At 33.0% G+C, this 19,861-nt stretch overlaps 1 protein-coding gene across 5 annotated transcripts in view; it reads right to left on the bottom strand.

Moving 5' to 3' along the window:
• The window catches only part of LOC124352830 (protein pellino), an 88,064-nt gene that overhangs the window by 10,594 nt on the left and 57,609 nt on the right, over nucleotides 1–19,861 (bottom strand). For 2 of the 5 annotated variants that reach the window (XM_046802526.1, XM_046802527.1), the window contains exons 4-9: nucleotides 17,422–17,523; nucleotides 16,511–16,705; nucleotides 14,149–14,337; nucleotides 13,963–14,061; nucleotides 10,492–10,707; nucleotides 6,340–7,398 (exon numbers count right to left, since the gene is read on the bottom strand). In XM_046802526.1, coding sequence (XP_046658482.1) covers nucleotides 6,712–7,398; nucleotides 10,492–10,707; nucleotides 13,963–14,061; nucleotides 14,149–14,337; nucleotides 16,511–16,705; nucleotides 17,422–17,523 — 1,488 coding nt within the window. In that variant the 3' untranslated portion in view covers nucleotides 6,340–6,711. Of the gene's footprint in view, nucleotides 1–6,333; nucleotides 7,399–10,491; nucleotides 10,708–13,962; nucleotides 14,062–14,148; nucleotides 14,338–16,510; nucleotides 16,706–17,421; nucleotides 17,524–19,861 lie in introns of those variants that run through there. The other 3 variants (XM_046802524.1, XM_046802525.1, XM_046802528.1) reach the window with 3 other exon arrangements.

The following is a 19,861-nucleotide window of genomic DNA, read 5'->3' as shown; positions in this document are numbered from 1 at the left end:
AGGCAGTGGGGCTATATCTCTTCCTAAACTGTCCTAATCTTAATATTGTGTAAACAAGTTAAGAAACTCTTCAACACAGTATAAAGTATAGTTAAGTTAGGAAATAAACTAGCTGACCATGTCTCACTACCAGTTTTTTATTTTAAGTTTTTATCTAATACTAAGGGAAAGGATGTTTTATAAACTCTACAACAAGCTTGCGAGTGCAGCAATTCAGAAAGTTTATTACATCTTTCCTAAGTAGTTTCTAATATAGACCATTAGATGATCTTACATAAATGTAATATTTCTTATCAATAATATACAGAACAAATATAATCTATAGATAAAGTATGAGATCTAGCAATGTAATGCTACAACCATAATATTCAATTTGTGTACTTACATTATGTATCTTGTATATAAGAGTTTTAAAATTTAAAATATAAAAATATAAAAATAAATTATTTACCAAAACAGAAAAGAATATTGATATTTATTTTATTTGATTATATAATGAAAAAAAAAAAAAATCCAATGTAACTTTCTGTGAAACCTGCTGTACTGTAAATAATGTTCTGTATACTTTTATTCATAAAAGTTTAGAAGGTTTATTTTAATTATTATGGAATAAAGTCATTTAAAAAAATATTGTGTCCGTATAATCTTTTTCGCTTATTTTTTTTTTATTGTTTGTGCTTTAACACTTATTTGCAGTAATTTGTATCAAAGCTTCAAACAGAAATTGTAATAAATACCATTTAATACTATATAATTTATAAATTTATATTTATTGTAATACTTTCTGAAATTAAATATATTTTATCAATAATTTGTAACCTTTGAAAATCTTACAAGTCATGTCTTTTAAGTACAAACAAAATTACAAATGTATAAATATTATAAAATGTTGTACTGTTGGTAGTATAATTAATTATAAGAACAAAATTACTGTATGGAGGTTGTGTAATTTTACATCAACAGTTACACACAAGTAAAAATTACTCCATGAGTGATGTAAATAATGAACATCAATAAAGTTTGCATGGTATAAACAACTAATAAGTCTTAATCACTCTAAGTTGATCAATGGACTGGCAAACTCATGATCGACTAATATCAGAGCTTGAACTGCTTAGGCTTATTATAAATTATAATAGTGGGATTAATAATATACATAAAGACTTCCAGAAACCGGACGAACCGATCAAACGCAATATATTACGCTTAGATTTACTGTAATTATAAAATTTACATGTATTTAAATCACAATGAAGACTTGAATCAGACTGACAACTAAAATCTATACAAAGAACATATGTAACTTAAGGAACATAAGAAATATAAAATATTTAGAATAGTATTATTATTTAAAATTAATAATTTTTATGTCTCTAGAATAGTTTATTATTAGTAGGAGAGGTTTACATATATAAACCCAATAAATATTAAACCACTTCACACACACACGCACACACTCGCACGCACGCACACGCACACGCGCACATACACACACACACACACACACACACATTAACCTTCTAAAGGTTATCTATATCCCAAGACATAATTGCAATCCAATTGGCTTTATTATTTACTATAATGGAAAAAGATCTCAATCAATAAGGTTTAATACTAGTGTTATCATAAGAAACTAATCTTTTGTACTCATGCAAAGTTTAAACAATATATATCAGGTCTTTCAGTGCATTAAACAATAGTTATTTGCCATAACCCAGACTTGCAATGACATGTCTCATACTATAGTGTATATGTTACAGGCAACATGTGGAATACTGGCATTACATAAAGTACCTAAGAATTCAATAAACTGCCTTTTAATTTGGGAAAAGTATAGGATAAAATCATTTCCTTTAAGTTCCATGATTTGCCCTGATATTGTGTTTAATATCTAGATATTTTATAAAATATCACACATTTCACGGCTAAAGTATAAAAGTTACAATACTTAAAATGAAAATTAATAATGTCATGGCGTAATGCAAACTAAGATAGATAAAAATGTTAAAACAGCACATTTTGCAGCAGATCTGGGATAATTGTTTGTATCTCGCCTATTATTCATGATAGAGCAATACTCATTTACGTATATTTTATTTTTGTCAGCAATAAAACAGTGGACAGTCTATAGAATACCTAGAAAAGTATAAAAGTATAGTAAAGTATCCATCCTTATCCAATTTTAAAACTTTTTCTCTAACAATGTCATAGATCTTTCTTAAAACAATCAAATGATTGTTATTTATCTTTTGTTAAAAGAAATATTAATGCCAACACCCATCTAAAATTATTAACAGCTTTTTCATGATTCGGAAAAAATTAAGTTTTTTGGATGAGGAACGGTTTGAAATCCAACACCTCAATTATGTACGTGATATTTTTTAACCTAGCAAGAACAGTCATGTTTTTAAATGGCAGACTGTTTAAATTGTTACAAGAGGAATTTTTAAAACATAAGTAGTAAAATATACTATAGATTTTAATAGTGACAACTTTTTTAAGGTAATTATGTTTATAGAAACTATAAATCCACACTATACTAATCATCATCATCATCATCATCATCATCGTTAGACGTTTCCGTTCTCACGGGTCGTCGTACACAGCCTCCTCCACTTTAGTCTATCGTTCCATGTCTCCTCTTCATCCACCTGTATTTTCTGTAGTCCCCTTCTCTCTATGTCTTTCCACACTTGGTCCTCCATCTTTCCTCTCGGTCTTCCTCTTGGTCTTCTTCCTCCTTCCTCCTTCTCCAGTGCTATTCTAGGCATTCTATTATCTCCCATCCTCTTCACATGCCCCATCCACTGTATTCTTCTTCCTTCCATTGTCTCTTGCAGTGAAACTACCTTCAATCTTTCTCTCTGGTTATTTCGTTCCTTATTCTATCTCTTCTTGTAGTCTTCTCTATCCCCTCTTAAAAATCTCATTTCTGCAGCTTGCAATCTGCTTAAATCATTTTTTAGTCCACGTCCACGTCTCTGCTCCATATAATAAAATTGGTTGGAAATAAGATTTATACATCAATACTTTTGATTCTTTCCCAATGTTCCAACTCCACACAATCTTCTTTACCATATTGAAAAACTTTCCACTCTTCCATATTCTGTTTCCTATCTCTTCTCTTATTGTGCCCCTATCTGTTATGATACTTCCTAAATAACAGAATTCCTTCACCTTTTCAAGTCTTTTTCCTTCAACTAACACGTCTTTGTTATTTCCATCCCTTCTCTCTACTTTCATTACTTTACATTTTTGTATGTTCATCTCTAAACCATATTTCTTCGCCACTTTTGCCCATTTGTTTAACTCTCGTTCTAACTCTTCTTCCCTATTTTCCCATATCATTATGTCATCCGCATATGCTATTGTCTTAAGTTCTTCTGCTCCTCTGTTTCCTTGTACTTCTAGAATAATTTCATCCATTATAATATTGAAAAGGAAAGGTGACAATATGCTTCCCTGCCTTACTCCTCTCTCTGTTTTAAAAAGTATCTGTATATTTTTCTTTCAATTCTTACCCTGTTTTTTACATATGCCGTACAGGTTCTTTATTCTTTCTACTATTCCCTCACGCCATCCTCTCTTTCTCATACTCTCCCATATCCTTTCTCTCAGTACCTTATCATATGCCTTCTGTAGGTCTATAAACGCTACCATTGTATCTTTTCCGTATTCCCACCTCTTTTCTAACACTTGTCTCATCACAAAAATAGCATCCACCGTTGACCTACCTTTCCTAAAACCACATTGCTCCTCTCTTCCTGTTTCTTCCAGTACTGGTCTAATTTTCTGCAACAGTATTTTTTCATAAATTTTTTGTGTATGGCACAACAAAGTTATTCCCCTGTAATTCTCGCATTTTTGCTTATTGCCTTTCTTAAAAATCGGCACTATTATTCCCATTTTCCAGTCTTCTGGTATCTTCTTTTCCTTCCAAATCACTCTCATCACTCTGTACAACCATTGAATTCCCAATGGGGCCCGCCGCCTTTATCATCTCAGAGGCCGTCAGCTCGTCTATTCCCGCAGATTTCCCCTCTTTCATCTCTTTAACCGCTTTTTCCAATTCGCACATACTAAAATCCTCTTCATCTTCTGTTTCCTCTGTCATATCTCTTCTTTCCTCTTCATTTTCTGTTCCTTCCAGTAGTTCCTTAAAATACTCTTTCCACGTCTTCAAAACCTCTTTCTCCTCCCATTTGATTTCCCCTGAAACATCCACCACCTTAGTCAACATTTCTTTAGGTTTTCGTCTTGTTCCTTATCACTCCATAAAAAATCTTCTTATTTCCTTTGAAGTTTGATTTCAGCTTTTCTTCAAAATCCTTCCATGTCCTCTCCTTTGCCTCCTTCATCATCTTTGCTGATGCCCTTGCAAGTCTCTTCCATTTATCCCTCTTTAATGGATGCTAATGCCCTGACACTATACTAATGCCCCATGCAATACTAAGCTAAATAGTTTTTACATATTAACACTAACTACATCCTCAATACATACACCATAATATTTCGGTGTCTTGGTGTGTAGCATAGAGTAAAAAGAAAAGTATGTAGACATAAATTATTTTAACACTGCTATGACACCAAAAGAACATAAATGTGAATGTATCATCATGTGGCAAGATATTTCTAGACAGATTATATCCGTAAGCATTAATTTTGTATGATACTTCACTTATACATTGACAAGAATGAGTTCTACGATAGTGGATGTTCAACTATGGAATTTGGCTGAGTGCCGTTGAAGCCTATCACTTAGTAGGCTGAAACAATATCCTTTTGTCTGCTGAAGGAATTAGAAATAAATTTCTTTATTATTGACAACCTGTCTATCTTTTGTCCTCAAGATATCTTGAGAATGAAATGAGCTACAGACTTAGCATATTGCGTGCAACATTGAAACCTGTTACACGATACTTGGCGTGGCGTATTCCTACCTTGTTAAATTTTAAAGTTATACACTTTATTGTTTATATTAAAAATGTTTTATACGAAGATATGAGTTTTCAAATTTAAAATATTTAGAAAAATTATACCTACTACGTTGAACATCCTACCTAAAATTTAATATAAATAATGAACACAGTCCTTAAGCTAGCTTTGTAAATGGTAACACGAATTTAAGACTAAATAAACTAAATATACACATAAATAAAACCAAACTATACTATTCTGCAATGAATTGAGATTACAATAATGAGATTATTACATGAAATTAATAAAAATTATTACTTGCATGTAATCGGACTAACCAAATCACACAGTTTTCATGAAACAAACAATTTTATATTGACCCTTTTAGTACCAGAGAAAAAAAGTCCATGTTGAAAAGTGCCAGATTATTTTTATATGTGAAAAGTGACAGAGGTTTTTGGACAAAAATGTAAGGTTTTGGAAAAAATTCATAAAACATTTATTTTTTATCATAAGATGCTGAATTTTGATTTTCTATAAAGGTAAACAAACACATTTAGCACAATAATAGATGTAAATTTTTCGTGATCTTGGATTTAATTTTTTTATTATTATTATTGTATCTAAATTACTTTACACAGCTATTTAGATTAAAACAAAACAAATTTCCAGTTTGAGGTGAAATAACTATTATTAAACAAAGGTATTTTAAAATTTTAATACATTTATGAAAGCATTTAAAAACATTCTAAAATCATATCTAATAACCTAATATTATGTCAAAAACAATAAAAAAATCAAGTGCTAGAGGTATTTTTTGCTAAAACGTAGGGTCTTGGAAAAATATTTATCTAAAATCTATTTTTCATTATAAAAAATTCCTTTTTATTTTTGTTTCAAAGATAAAGATATTGCACATTAGAAAATATATAGCATTTAAAACTATTTATATTTAAAAATTACTTTAAACAACAATATTTCCATGGAAACAAAATACAAATCTAGTTAGAGGTGAAATAACTATATACAAAAAATTATCTTGACATATAAATAATTTTATGATAAAGAGCATTTAAAAGCAATCTAAAGTATGTAATAACTTAATATTATGACAAAAACAACTTTTAAAAAAATAATTAGGAATAGAGGAGTATTTTGCTAAAACGGAGGGTTTTAGAAAGATTTTACCAACAACTAATTTTAAAATCATGTGCAATAAAACAATTCTTACTAACACAAAACTGTCAACAAAAATTTACTTACTTCAGGCAATTTATTTGTATATCCAATTTCACAATGAACACACACACACACACACACACACACACACACACACACACACACACACACACACGCACGCACGCACGCAAATACATATCCAATTCCACGTATATATTAATATATTAAAATTAATTCCATAACAAATAAAGAACAATTGTCCATGATACAATTGAAGTACCAATAAAATACTATAAAAAATTAACATGTCATAACATTTAATTTACAATAAATCAGAAATAAATAAAACATAGCAGTAACAATCAATGAAATGTAATTAAAATTGACATTTACATAAACATGGAATGAATGTAACCAATCTATCTCATATAATTTATTCATGCAGTTATATAATTATTCTCATAGAAAGAAAATTCGGAATGTCCATAAAATTCTCAAAAAACATTTACTATAAATATGTTAACAACAAATTTATACTACTATAAATGGAAAAACAATAACAATAAATTAAACAAAAATTCTAATAATATAAAAACCTAAGGAACATCAAGATGCTCAGTCAAAGTTTGTGATGGTTTTGTCACAGTCACACCTAATGTCAACATGTTTGACGGATATTGTGGTCTTGTCCTGGCTGGAATAGATGAAATCATAGTCGATGAAGCGTGTTCGAACCCCAGGGCGGATCTTGGCTACGAAGCACCTCCATGCGTTGACACCAAGATTGTGCGCCCACTTATCCGCTTGAATTACTATTTGCAGGTACTCTAAGCGTGAGCAGCACATTTTAGGTACGATGAACATGTCATCCCAAGAGCGTATGCTGTATTCCAGGATATCTCTTGTTGACACCGCCATCATTCCAAACATTAATTCACACAGCCTCTGGAGCCCCTGCACGGTTTCCGAATGACTCAATATGTTCAGTGCCCATTGTCTTGCCTTCTTGTCATCATCAAACTTACATCTCTTTTTCTCTGGAATGGGGCTCTTAGAAAGGTAAGCAATTTCCTGTAACTTCTTTTCCACTGCAAGTTCCAGAACGTATGCCAAGCCAGGAAAATCGTTCAATGGTCCTTCTCCACTTTTTGTGAGCAGGAAGTCAATCAACCTTCCTGCTGAGAGATAAGACAATATCAGTCTGTAAACTTCGTAATGGCTCCAATAGGCTTCTTTCAAGAACAAATAAATATCTCTTTTCATTTCTTTCATCCTTTTGAGCTGTTCTGACATCCATTCGAGCTGTGCAAAAAACGAAAAACTCGCTGTAGTTTCTACTGTCCAATCACTATTGAAGTTTAACTACAATATTTCACTTATACTCCAGAAATTTAATTTTAACTTAATATTTTACATATCACTGGACTTTGAATAACGCATTTCACATCATTAACGTTTTTCAATGTTCCTTCACTAAAGTTAGCTAACACAACTAGAGTTCAATGGGTTATACTGGATACTATGCAACACTTGCATAATGTAACATTGAATAATTATATAAGCATATTTTAAAATGTAATTCATAGATAAACATTTATTTTTGAATCTGTACAGTTTTCTGTAAAGAAATTGAAGGTCTATCTATAGTCATTTTGATTTAACTATGTTATTAATAACAGACTTAAAACGTTAAACTCTATCACAAATTTGAATTATTATGACTAAGTGGTAAAATTATTTAACTACCTACTCAATTTATTAAATGATGTTTAAAAATATTACATTGTAGTTAAAATTACACTAAAGAAAATTTGTTAAATTATGGATCCCTGTTTTGTGTCATTTACCTCCTTAAACAATTCCTGACAATTTGACTCTACTCTATCTTTCTTCTTCTACAAGAAAGAATAATTACGAAGTGGTATCAGAAAGTTCCTGGACTATACTCGCCATTTTTTGACGTGATTGTACAAGCTGGCGCACCAGTAGCCTCTACCGTAAAAGCCACTAAGTCATTGTGCTGAGTTTCGTTGTTGTGAGCGGTTAGCTTATGCTTACAAGTTGTACTTTTTAATTGTGCGTTCATCATTATGAAGCGATTTTTTTTTATGGCTGATAGCAATGGGGTTGCATCAAGTTCTGCTTTAAACTTAAGAAATCACCAACGGAAACTCTTGCAATGCTTTAAGAAACTTTTGAGGAAACATTCACTGAGCAGAACACAGGTATTTAAGTGATACGCTCGTTTCAAGGCTGGCAGAACTTCAATTGAAGATGATCATCATTCAAGATGACAGACAATAAATGACTTCTACCTGTATAGTAGTGCCGGTATTAGCTATGAAAGCTATAAAGAAATTTTAACCAAAGATCTAGGCATGCATCGAGTTGTCACAAAATTTGTGCCTTGGCTTTTGACTGTCAAGTGAGATGTGCGACAAAATTAATGCTTGTGGTTTTTTTTATATTAAAGACACTGTCCATCGTGAGTTCATGCCACCTAAACTCTAATTTTTATTGTGACATTTTGAGAGGAAAATGTGCATAGAAAAAAGCCTCTGATTTGTACAAAGACAAAAACTGGCTGTTGCATTACGACAACGCTCCAACTCACGCTTGTATGAAAACAACATGGCTACCATTCTACATACTGCCTATTCACCAGATTTAGTCACCCCTTGTGACTTCTCTTTCTCCTCCCAAAAATAAAAATGCATATGAAAGGTCACCGTTTTGACAGTGTTGAAGACGTACATAAAAAAAGCAGGAAGTTGTCAATAGCTTTTCGGAAAAGCTGTTTTTTGACACTTTCCGGTGGTGGAAAAACGCTGACCTCATTGAATTAACTCAAATGGAGCTTATTTTTAAGTGGACAACAGCCAATAATAGTCCAGGTAAGGAAACAAAAATTAGCAGACCTAGTCCGGGATATTTCTAATACCACCCCGTAGGAATGTACAAATAAACGAATCAGTTCTCTCTGCTGCTATATACAAGACAGGAATACACTACGTGTATGCAGGCTTCACTGAGGGTACATGCAAAATTTTAATTCTATAGCTTATTTCATTCTTGAGATGTCCTGCAGGTTGATAGACAGGCAGACAATCATACAGGAATGAAATTTTACATCATCCCCGGCAGACAAAAGGTAAACTGTCAGCCTACTGAGTGACAGGCTTCAATGACACTCAGCCAAATTTTATGGTTGGGCATGCACCATCATAGAACTCATATTCTTGTGTATGTAAAAATGAAGTTTCATGCAAAATTTAAAGTCTACAGATGAAATCGTTCACGGGATATCTTCCCACATAATACATTCAATTTTTGTTCATTAACGATTTCTTAGGAGTGTTCAAATAATAAAAGTACTGGCGACCTAGTGAGAAGACATACTACAACACAAGAGTGCAATGAATAAAATCTTGTCACCAAGTTTTAACATTACTTTGTACTCTATCATTTTCTCTTTAATCTATGAATAAAAATGTTGTGCGTTAAAATGTTATATCATTGTTCTCAGTTTGTTTAATAAATAAATTATTTTGTTATTTTCTTATTGTCATCATGTTACTCACAAGACCAATGTAAAAATATTCATTAACGCTCAACCAAATCCCACAGAGTGACATCATCACCAAACACTATTTTGCTTATATAGAAATTAATAAGCTTCGTGCGAAATTTTAAGCCTATAGGTCATTGCGAATGTTGAGTTTAGCTCCAGTTCACACTCCCCTTATGTGCAGCATCTGAAATCTGATGCTGTTGCAGATGACTCCTGAAATCTGGACTCATGTTCGTCTGAAGAGATCCAAAAACAGTCTGTGATGAAAAATGAAGAAGTTCAAAACGAACCCCCGCTCCCGGACAGTGTTTCGATATCGGATTCAAATACACTCAGATTACAAAAAGTTGTGCAATCTAGGTGAAGAGGTATTCTCATTGTCTCATCAGGTGCACAATTACCTGCAACAGCATCAGATTTCAAATGCTGCACAAAAGAGGAAGAACAACTGGAGCTAAATTCAACATTTGCATTGAATCAGCTCTTCCCACCAGCTGCGTTATCTATAGGTCAGTTTGTTTTCGAGATAATATAATGGTGACAAACACACTGAAAATGAAATTTCTCCAACTTCTCGAGTGGTAGGCTTTGCTAAAGCTCAGCTACCTCAATTTTTTAAACGATGTTTAAAAATACAACACTGTAATTTAAATGATACTGAAGAAAATGTGAATTTAAATTTATAAGTTAGTAAACAATCAAAACAAAGACTAAATTATTCTAGACCAATGAGTTTGTAACCTTAAATAAAAATTTAGGGCACCAAGAAACAGTCCTCTAGAATCATAGACAGAATGCTGTTAGGAAACGCAGATGTAACCTACCTTGAGACACATGGGGCAGCAGCGAGAGTTGCTATCCTTCTCTTGACCCCAGTCGTGATGGCCCTGCACGTGACCACAGTTGAGATAAACGTACGGCTGCTGCTTCTCGTTGTCCAGAGTGGACTTGCGCGGTATTACTAGCGTGTTGAGTCCCACCGGACACACTGGGCGCCCGGCATTCACCTGGTCCACCAACTTCTCCAGGTACTCTTTCGTCTGAGGGGCAAAAATAAAGAGCAACTTTGTCACATGATCAAGATAATTACTAAAATACGCTACTTTTAGCAATTTTGTCCTTTAAATAAATATAAAAATGTTTGAAGCGGGCTGTACTCTAATTCAAAAATATGCTTTATAACAGGAGCTAAGCGCACAATGTCTTTTTGGCATATCGGACCCGGCTCAGAACCAAGCATTTGCAATGGCAGTGAATGGCTGCTGGACAGAACCATGCCATGCCATAAGAGAAGTTTCATGCTACTATTAAAAGTATGAATGCAGGATTTTACACTGTGTGTCCAAAACTTAAGTGTTCCTGGATTCTTTTCCTCATCCAAGTTTCCATGTATAAACATTAGTATATCATCCTTTTACGCGTTACACACTAATCACTGTATTCCTTAACAAAGTAAGGTATTAGAATAAGAACATAATCTACATGTTAAAAGAAACATCAATAATTGTTGAAAACGAAACAATAACTCATAAAATTAAGGTAACATGACTGTAGTTTATTATTTTTTGTTCCTGATGTGACAAATTGCCAGTATCGCGGTTTAGGGGTGAATGACGAGGAGTAGCATAATTTGAAGCACTTTGAAATTTTATGTTCATTATCATTGACAAGAAATATTGACTCACAAAAACATTGCTATCTGCTGTCTATTGGGTGTTTAAACTCTTTGACATATTTCGATCCACTTATCACAGATATCTCGCTCTGCTTCATAGGAGTATTGACAGACTTCCATGATACTTAATTAAATAAACAAATTTACAGTATAATATCACATTTAAATTATCGTCATATGATTCTGTATTAATCAGGTTGAGGAAACAAAATGTTTAATATCTACACAAGTAAGTGAATACAGTACATTAGGCACATATAAGCCTTGGAACTAAGATTATGATTATGATTAATATCAACAAAAATTAATTGTTTTAATTCAAATACTACCATGGCTTACCTAAATTATATTAGAGATTGTGAGTTTAATAGAAACTTAGAACTTAAATTAACTTAAAAGACTTAGAAATAAATTATGTTTTATATAAACAGGGTGTTCACAAAAAGATGTCACAAACTTCTGTGGGTTAAATTATTCAACACTTTAAACAATAAATGTCATATAAAAATAAGATAGAGAAATGTCTTGTTTAGCCGCTGGCCACCATTTTGTATTAAAAAAAATCATCTAAAAAACTAGTTAAGCTAAAGAAACCAAATTTGGCACAATTGAGGGGTATCAGTTGTTTGTTGCTCCTGGCTTGTTTGTGCAAGCGTATCTTTAAAGTGGTCATGCTCACTTATGCGTTGACGGATTTCGTTGGAAGAATTACAGTTGCAATCGTTATAAAAATTACTTGGTATAATTTATACACAACCTAGTGCGTTTAAAAAAACCATGTACAACTTTTCTGATAGCATCTTGTTTGTTCCAAAGTAGTTCACAAGCGTTTAAAATTTGGTTCAAAATTCTTTGCAATTAACTGGTTTTATGTATACAAGTTGCTTTAAATGACCCCAAAGGTAATAATCCAAGGGATTTAAATCAAGGGACCTTGGAGGCCTATTAATTGTTTCACCTCGACCAATCCATCTGTCTTGAAAACTTGTATCAAAGTGCTCTTTACTCAACATTTTGTAAATAATGTGCCGGTGGGCCATCTTGTTGGAATATCATTTTATGTCTTCTTTCAAGTGGTACATCATCAAAAACTGGCAGTTGATACTCTAAAAAGTCTTTGAACACAAAAACCAGTAAGGCGGTTTTCAAAAACAAACGGGCCACTTAACTGGTCCCAACTATACCACACCATAATATATCGAAAATCGAATCTGAAAGTTCGATTCTACAACTACTCCTGGATTTTCATTTAACCATTGGTGACTATTTTTAAAATTTAGAATTCCGTATTTTGTAAAATTGATGTGTCCGTGAATAAAATACACTTACATTATTTCGATTTTCTAACACCCATCGACAAAATTGTACATAATCTTTATGAACTGTCACCTGGATGAAGATTTTGAACTCTTTGTAAATGATATGGATAAAAGTTGTTTTCTTTCAATGTTCTCTAGACTGTACGAGATATGTGTAATCTATTTGAAAGCCAGCGAGTCCTAAGGATTGCGCTGTATCATGTCAATGATATTATCTTGTTCACATACAGGTTGTATAACAACACATTCTCTTGAACAATAATTAATGGTTGGATTGTCCAATGCTGGTTAGTTTCAAACTGAGCAGCGGATATCTTAGTTTGCCATTTAAGAAAAAATATTAATATTAGATACATTACTCTAACACTCAGGAAGGGTAAAATTGAAAAACCAAATTGAAAGAATAAAATGATAAACAATTGACCTCATGGTAGTAACTACCAAAAATTTCTGCATAACAACCAAACATGAGCTCCAGAGTCCAAAATCACTCCTAGTTCCAAACTATATATATAAAACACTGTTTGTGGAAACAATAAATCTCCCAAAAAATTTTATATTATAAATATCTCAATTAAGTTCATTGACCAGGTTAGTATACCAGTTCATTTGAATATAGAATGTTGTTGTTCTGACTTTAAAAAATTACAACTCTGTTATTTATAAACATAAATAAAAAAATACAAGTGTTCTGGTATGCTTATAACATTTACTAGACTTTGAGTAATTGACATTTGTTGTGAAAGAAATGCAGAAACAAAAAAAGTGTTTTGGAATAAATAAATATTTCCTAAAGTTTTTGTTACAAAAATTTTTTTTTGTATATACAAACACTGTTAGAGATATTGATTGAATGTCAATCCCATAAAAAAACCGTTATTATTCTACTGGTCTAACCGACCAGTTAAAATTATCACTAACTGATACTGGATACTGGTATTATCTATATAGGACACCTCAGTATAGTGTGTTAATTGTCTATAGTCATCATTATAGCAATACTCAAGAGCCAGAAGTGAGTTAAAATTTCAGTTGTTATAAAATCTAGCTACTTCTTCCGAATGAGATGGAAGGACTATTTAGCCTTGTTCTCAGAATTAATGCAGAGAACCAAGTTAACCACTACCATTTCTACTGTCAATGTTCCACAACTAAGGATAATAATATACTAAAGACATTTCTGTTGCTGTTTCTTTATTTCTTAATCATAAATTAATAGCTTTAACAAATCTATCAGAAACACTTTCAACAGATGAATGCTTATTTACAAGTTGTACCAGAGACCCTTATGTTTTACTCACCGGTGAGTTAGCCAGACCCTCAGCCGATCTCCACAGTAGTGTAGCACCACAGAGGTCTATTAGTGTACCGTCTTGTAGCACATTGCTAACCTCCTCCACCTGGTGACCAAAACAACTCTACAGTCTCCGTTGTAACAACATTCTGCTCTAATAACAGGAACTTTCTTGCTCATTAGGACTACTGACCGCCACTCCCTTGACCTGAGCGGAGCGTGACTCTCTCAGTGTGAAGATCCCACCGCCCACAGACACCTCGCGCCAGATGCCTGGCTCCGAGTCTCCACCGCAGAACTTGCCCTGGGGATGCATGATCAGTACTCCGTTGGTTGTCAGCCCATCTATTTCTCGCCCCTCCTCCCACTTTGTCGCCTTCTCCTGCAACCACAAACCATTTACAATTTTGTTTAAGTGTATACAAATATTTATATACGCAATAAAATAATTAAAACAATTAAAATCCTTCTTTAAGCCTGTGTTAAGTGTTTTTAAGTACCTAATTCATTTTGATGGATCAATTTGTTTTTTGTTAACCATAAAGTTGCATTACAAAGTTTACCAGAGGGTTGGCTTTTCTTAAGCAAATTTACTTTCTAGTAGGTGTCAGCACTCAAGATCCTGGCATATTTCACAAACCTCTTTTTGAGAACTAGGATAGGACACTCCCACTATCAACCCTACCTTTCTTATCAGTCTGAGTTGAGATAATGTTGAGAGATGGAAATAGCATCCATGAGTGCCCTTCCATGAACTGGTCTGGCTTTGAGACCTCTGTGCAATATTACCTGTACCAGGAACTAACTTTAAACAACCTCCATATGTAGCATTATATGTAAATAATTTACTTACATAATTCTTCAAACATTTATTTTTACATTTAAATACCTAATTTGCGTGTTATAAATAATAAAATTTGCATAAAAATTTAAATATTTGTTACTTAAAAATCTGGAGTAAACCTCCACAAGCATTTTCTCACATTTCAAAATTGGTGCTCCCTCTATAAACTTGAACAGCTATTTCGAGTAATAAAAGTGGCACACTCACACACAAACTTTAGATATAGGAGAAGTGCAAATTACTGTAGCATAAATTAAAAGAGCATTTATATCACTGTGGAGGATACATTAGATATCAGGTACAGACTGATGTAACATGATCATGATAACTTATACAGAGCTTGTCAAGCATCAGGCCTGTACGACAGCTTCTGGGTGATAGTAAAATATACAACGTTTCAAGTTGACAGTGTAATTTATTCTCGAGATATCATATGGACAGATGCTACGCTAATGTTCAGCCTATGATGGAATATATACCATCATGGAACTCAATATTGCCTTAATAAGAATGAAACTTCACACAAAATTTGACGTCTACAGCTCAATTCATCTCAAGATAGGTTGTGTGAATGGACAAACAGAAGAGAAATTTTGTTAAACTCTGTAGGTGTTAGCGTTCGCTGACTCTCAACCTTTAACAAATTGTATGCTATATAACTAAACTCTTAAATGTGTAAATTTTCAATAACGTCAGAAACAAATTTGTGAATAATTAATTGATATTGAGATTTATAAATTTCTATTACACATATGAGTTAAGAAGTGACTAAAGTGTTTTATATATCAAGAATAATGCCATATTATTTTTCTACCCGGATATCACTATAATAAATCTAATCCAACTCAAAAAAATTTTTCTGATACTGACTGTTGCAGCAAATACCTGTTCTGTGCCTGCATAAAATCTGTCAAATAAAATACTACTAATGGTTTGGTTGGTGTTAAATGATCTCCAATTCCAAATTCTTGACCACAAAATTACCTGACACACCATATTTGTTTAAAATTAATGACTTATTAAGAACATATTAATTTTAATGTGCATCGTTTTCAAGATTAATTTATTTGTCATATAAAATAAGAAATTGACATCTAGAACAAATTGAACATGTACAAAAATGATAAAGTGATCATTACACAATGGTAACACTACTGCACTTTGCCCAGTCTGAACAAAGTAAATGTGTAATTAAGCTGTACATATTTGAAAACCTTGTCTTTTGATGTTTCCAGAGAGAATATTTACCTAGTCGAATACATGTGTATTTAATTGTAAATATTAGTACATTTATAACCTATATAATAATTTTATCGACGTTATGTCTACAATGGTTATCTGCAAAGACAATTCAAACAAAACGTCTCACAGAAGATAGTTACTAGGACCAATCAAAAGAATTCGCTAGTGAGCCACTATGTCCTGCCAATGGTAGTTTCTAAGCTCGCCACAGGATTGCGCTGTGAACAATGTTCCAGTTTCATCTTTGGTGTTCAATCTTTTCTGAAGATATGTGTTTTGTTCATGTCTCTCCCTTCTATGTTATTCTTGAGTATCAAAATCTTGTGTCAAATATTTGTGAGACAAATCCCAAGAAAACTATTACCATTCAATTATGTATAATCCTTCATTTTATAGGTAAAATTAAAACCCAAAGTAGTGACAACTGGAATCATAAAATGACAATTGTACAAAAATTACAAAGACTGACCCCAAGAAATATGTTACGGGAGGAGTCAAAGCCGGCAGCGTAGATCCGCGCGACACGGGGGTTGGAGCGGTCCGCCAGGATACGGCAGGCAAAGCGGGATATCGTGCTGGCCATCACCTTGCTGTCCCCTGCCTTGTCTCCTGGTATCGTGTCCATCACTACAAAATCAATCGGTGTTTCCGACGAACGCCCAATCTGTAGGAAAATAAAAAGTTAACTTAATTTTTTACACTAAACAATGAGAAATTTACATATATTCTTTGTATATCTCATTCTGAATGTATTCACAAAATATATTCAGAATAAGCCTAGTAGTGATATAAGAACTAATTTTATTTTCTGGCCTTGTCCAGTAGACATTGTCTGACAGATAGAAATGTAATTTTCAGCATAGTGGTTTTAAATCTTAGTGTATGTTTTTATATTTTTATTTTATTTTTTAAAAAAAGGTGAAGCCGACCTCCTTTTTGCCTTATTCTGCCCGTCCTCATGGGCCACTGGCCTGTGCGAGGATCTTATCAAACAGAATAAGGGGGAGAGTCGATACAGTACAAGGTCGATGGTACTGATAAAAAGTGCACCGGTCACAGACAGGATTCGAACCTGCGCTATCTCTAACTCAGACTCAAAGTCCAGCGTCTTAGACCACTCGGCCATCGGCACTCCCAATATAGTATAAAACATGCTAGAACAAAAAATGTATTATATATTACATTATTTGTACTTTGGTTTTGTATTGTATGTATACATGCAACTTATATTTAAAAAATATTTGGACATTGCTTATAAAATGTATAAATCTATATAATTTTTTAAATTTATAATATAAATATAAACTAATAAGAGGACAAAAAAATGTGTTAAAACATCAACAGTTCTCTTGGGCTAACATATTAAATAATGGTTGTTACCTGAAACATGTCCGTTTCCTCATCAGGCATGTACTCGACGATGATGGCTTGATTTCTGGACAGCGTGTATGATATGGAGTGTTGCCTGGAGTCCAGGATAGCCTGTCCCACACACAGCTTATTAGTTACAATTTATGAAATCTTCACAATACTAATATAGCTGAATATTTCACATATATTTTACAAGAATATAAATACAGTACATTGATTGTGTAACAGGCAAGGTCAGTCAGCATATTTATTGTATCCACAATTAATCACAAATATTTCATTATAATTACGGTATTGATATTTAAATTTTGTATTTCACCATCTTTTTGAACTTCCCACGTTATACACAGATTTACACTAGAACACTAGAACAGTTGTGCGAGAATGCATGAGCTGGGTCTGTTGATCACAAGCAGAACACTGAGAGCAGAGACATTATATGGTGTGAAATTATCTTACCATATTATACATTAGAAAATGATATTTTCATTATATCAATGATATATCATTCCTAACTAGCTAGCCCCTCCTTCTTCCAAGGTGAAATGACTGAGATAAAGTCCACTATTCCTGCTTATGAAAAATTGACATGAGGTGGCCCCCACTATGCCTTATCCATCTTGAATATCCAGTGACTCCGGAAGTAAAAAGGTCCTGTGTTGTTGCAAAGGTCCTTTTAGGACTAAATTCAACAAGGGGTGTCCTCAGCTTCTTGTCCAAAAGTGAAAAAGAATCTTATTCAACAACCAAGTACCAAATTGCCTTACCAAAATAGTTGCATTTTAATGTATTTGTTTATTTGTTGTTCACAGCGTACATAACAAAAATATCATAGTTAAAAAGAGAAAACATTGACTTTTGGCTAAATGAGAAGTTACACGTAGCTTAGACTTTTTACACTAGACATAACAAATATAAACTATATTCAATACAATGAAATCTTTTCTGTATAAACCTTCCACTTGACAGATTGAGAACTATTGACTTGAACCCTTCTTCCTCATAATTTGACCACTAGACCTTTTGAATGCTTGTAAGCTGCAGTTGTTTAATTATACAGAGTACCCCAAATCATGTATTTAAATTACATGTAAATTTACTACAATAGCAGTTAAATTTAGTTTAATTAAGTCAAGGACACAATTCCAGTTGTTTAAAATTAATTTTGGTTTATTTAATTATATATTTACTTTATTTTTAGAAAATCATGAATATTCAAGCAAACATGTTACAACAAATTCTGTGTATAAAGGCGAACCCATGCCGGATGATCTGTGTTAAGTTCTAGTGTTAAGCCTATTAAATTTATAAATAATAAGTACTCTGTTATTTTCTTGATTTAATGACAAAATGTGAAATCAAATTTATATGAAACTCATCTTTTGCCTCTTTAATGGCCAAAATACATCACTGTACATAAAACTTTCAAGTGTACTTAAAACACAAAACCAACATGGCAAAAAGAATAATTATAAAAGATACATCCAATACTGTAACAATCACTTAGTTCATTTACTTGTAAAGCAAATTTTTAGAGAACTTATTATGAGGATCGTACCATCACAGAGTTTACCAAGTCATACTTTGTTGCTCTGCCAAGCGCTGGTGGTTTTTACAGTCATTTCAGCTTAAACTTGCTTTAATCAGTTGGAACAATAAAACTTTTACTTTTACTTAAGTGGCTTGATAAACAGTATTAGCCAAAATAAACAGTACTGAAATGGTAATATTTTATTATGGTAAACACAGTAACATTACATATAGATTTTACCAATAAATACTAGTCAAAGGAAGCAAAACTCGGGTTATAACATGTTCAATATGACCCCTGTTTAGTTTGAGGCAACACTCGTACCATTCTTGTAGGTTTTGCTTCATTTTTTATGAATAGGGGTTGTTCCATTCTCCTAATACACATGGTTATTTTTCCTTTGTGTTAAACAATGGTAGATGATGGTTCCTCGCGGAAAATGTCAACATCTTTCAACAATCCCCAGACGTAAGCGTCCCGTGTTGTAAGATCGGGGGAGCTGGGTAAGGAAAGTTTGTTCTAAAGGAGACGAGATGGTTACCAAAGGTTTCTTGGAGGAAAGCAATGTTGTTAACGACAGTGTGACTGGTTGCGCCATCTTGCTAGAACCACTGTGAATTTAACGGCAGGTTTCGTGCATGGCAAAATCTCCTGACATCTCTTACAAACAAATCAAGAGTGGCCCTACATCGTTTTGGTCATTAGACTTCTTTTTGGCGACTGTAACACTTACTGTAAAACTCTTCCGTGGTTTTCATTTGTACAGACAGTAGTTGGGCGACCTGAAAAGCCCTTTAATTGTGTCAAAACACTACCTCTTTTTCGAAATTTTTTAACAACACTAAGAATCACAGCATTACTAGGCGGGTTTTAGTGGAAATGTTCCTGAAAACGTAATGCAGTGTATGACAAGCTTAG

The sequence above is a fragment of the Homalodisca vitripennis genome, chromosome 1 (genome assembly GCF_021130785.1).
Source record: "Homalodisca vitripennis isolate AUS2020 chromosome 1, UT_GWSS_2.1, whole genome shotgun sequence".
Classification (NCBI taxonomy): Eukaryota; Metazoa; Arthropoda; class Insecta; order Hemiptera; family Cicadellidae; genus Homalodisca; species Homalodisca vitripennis.
This window is presented reverse-complemented; position numbering and strand designations above follow the sequence as displayed.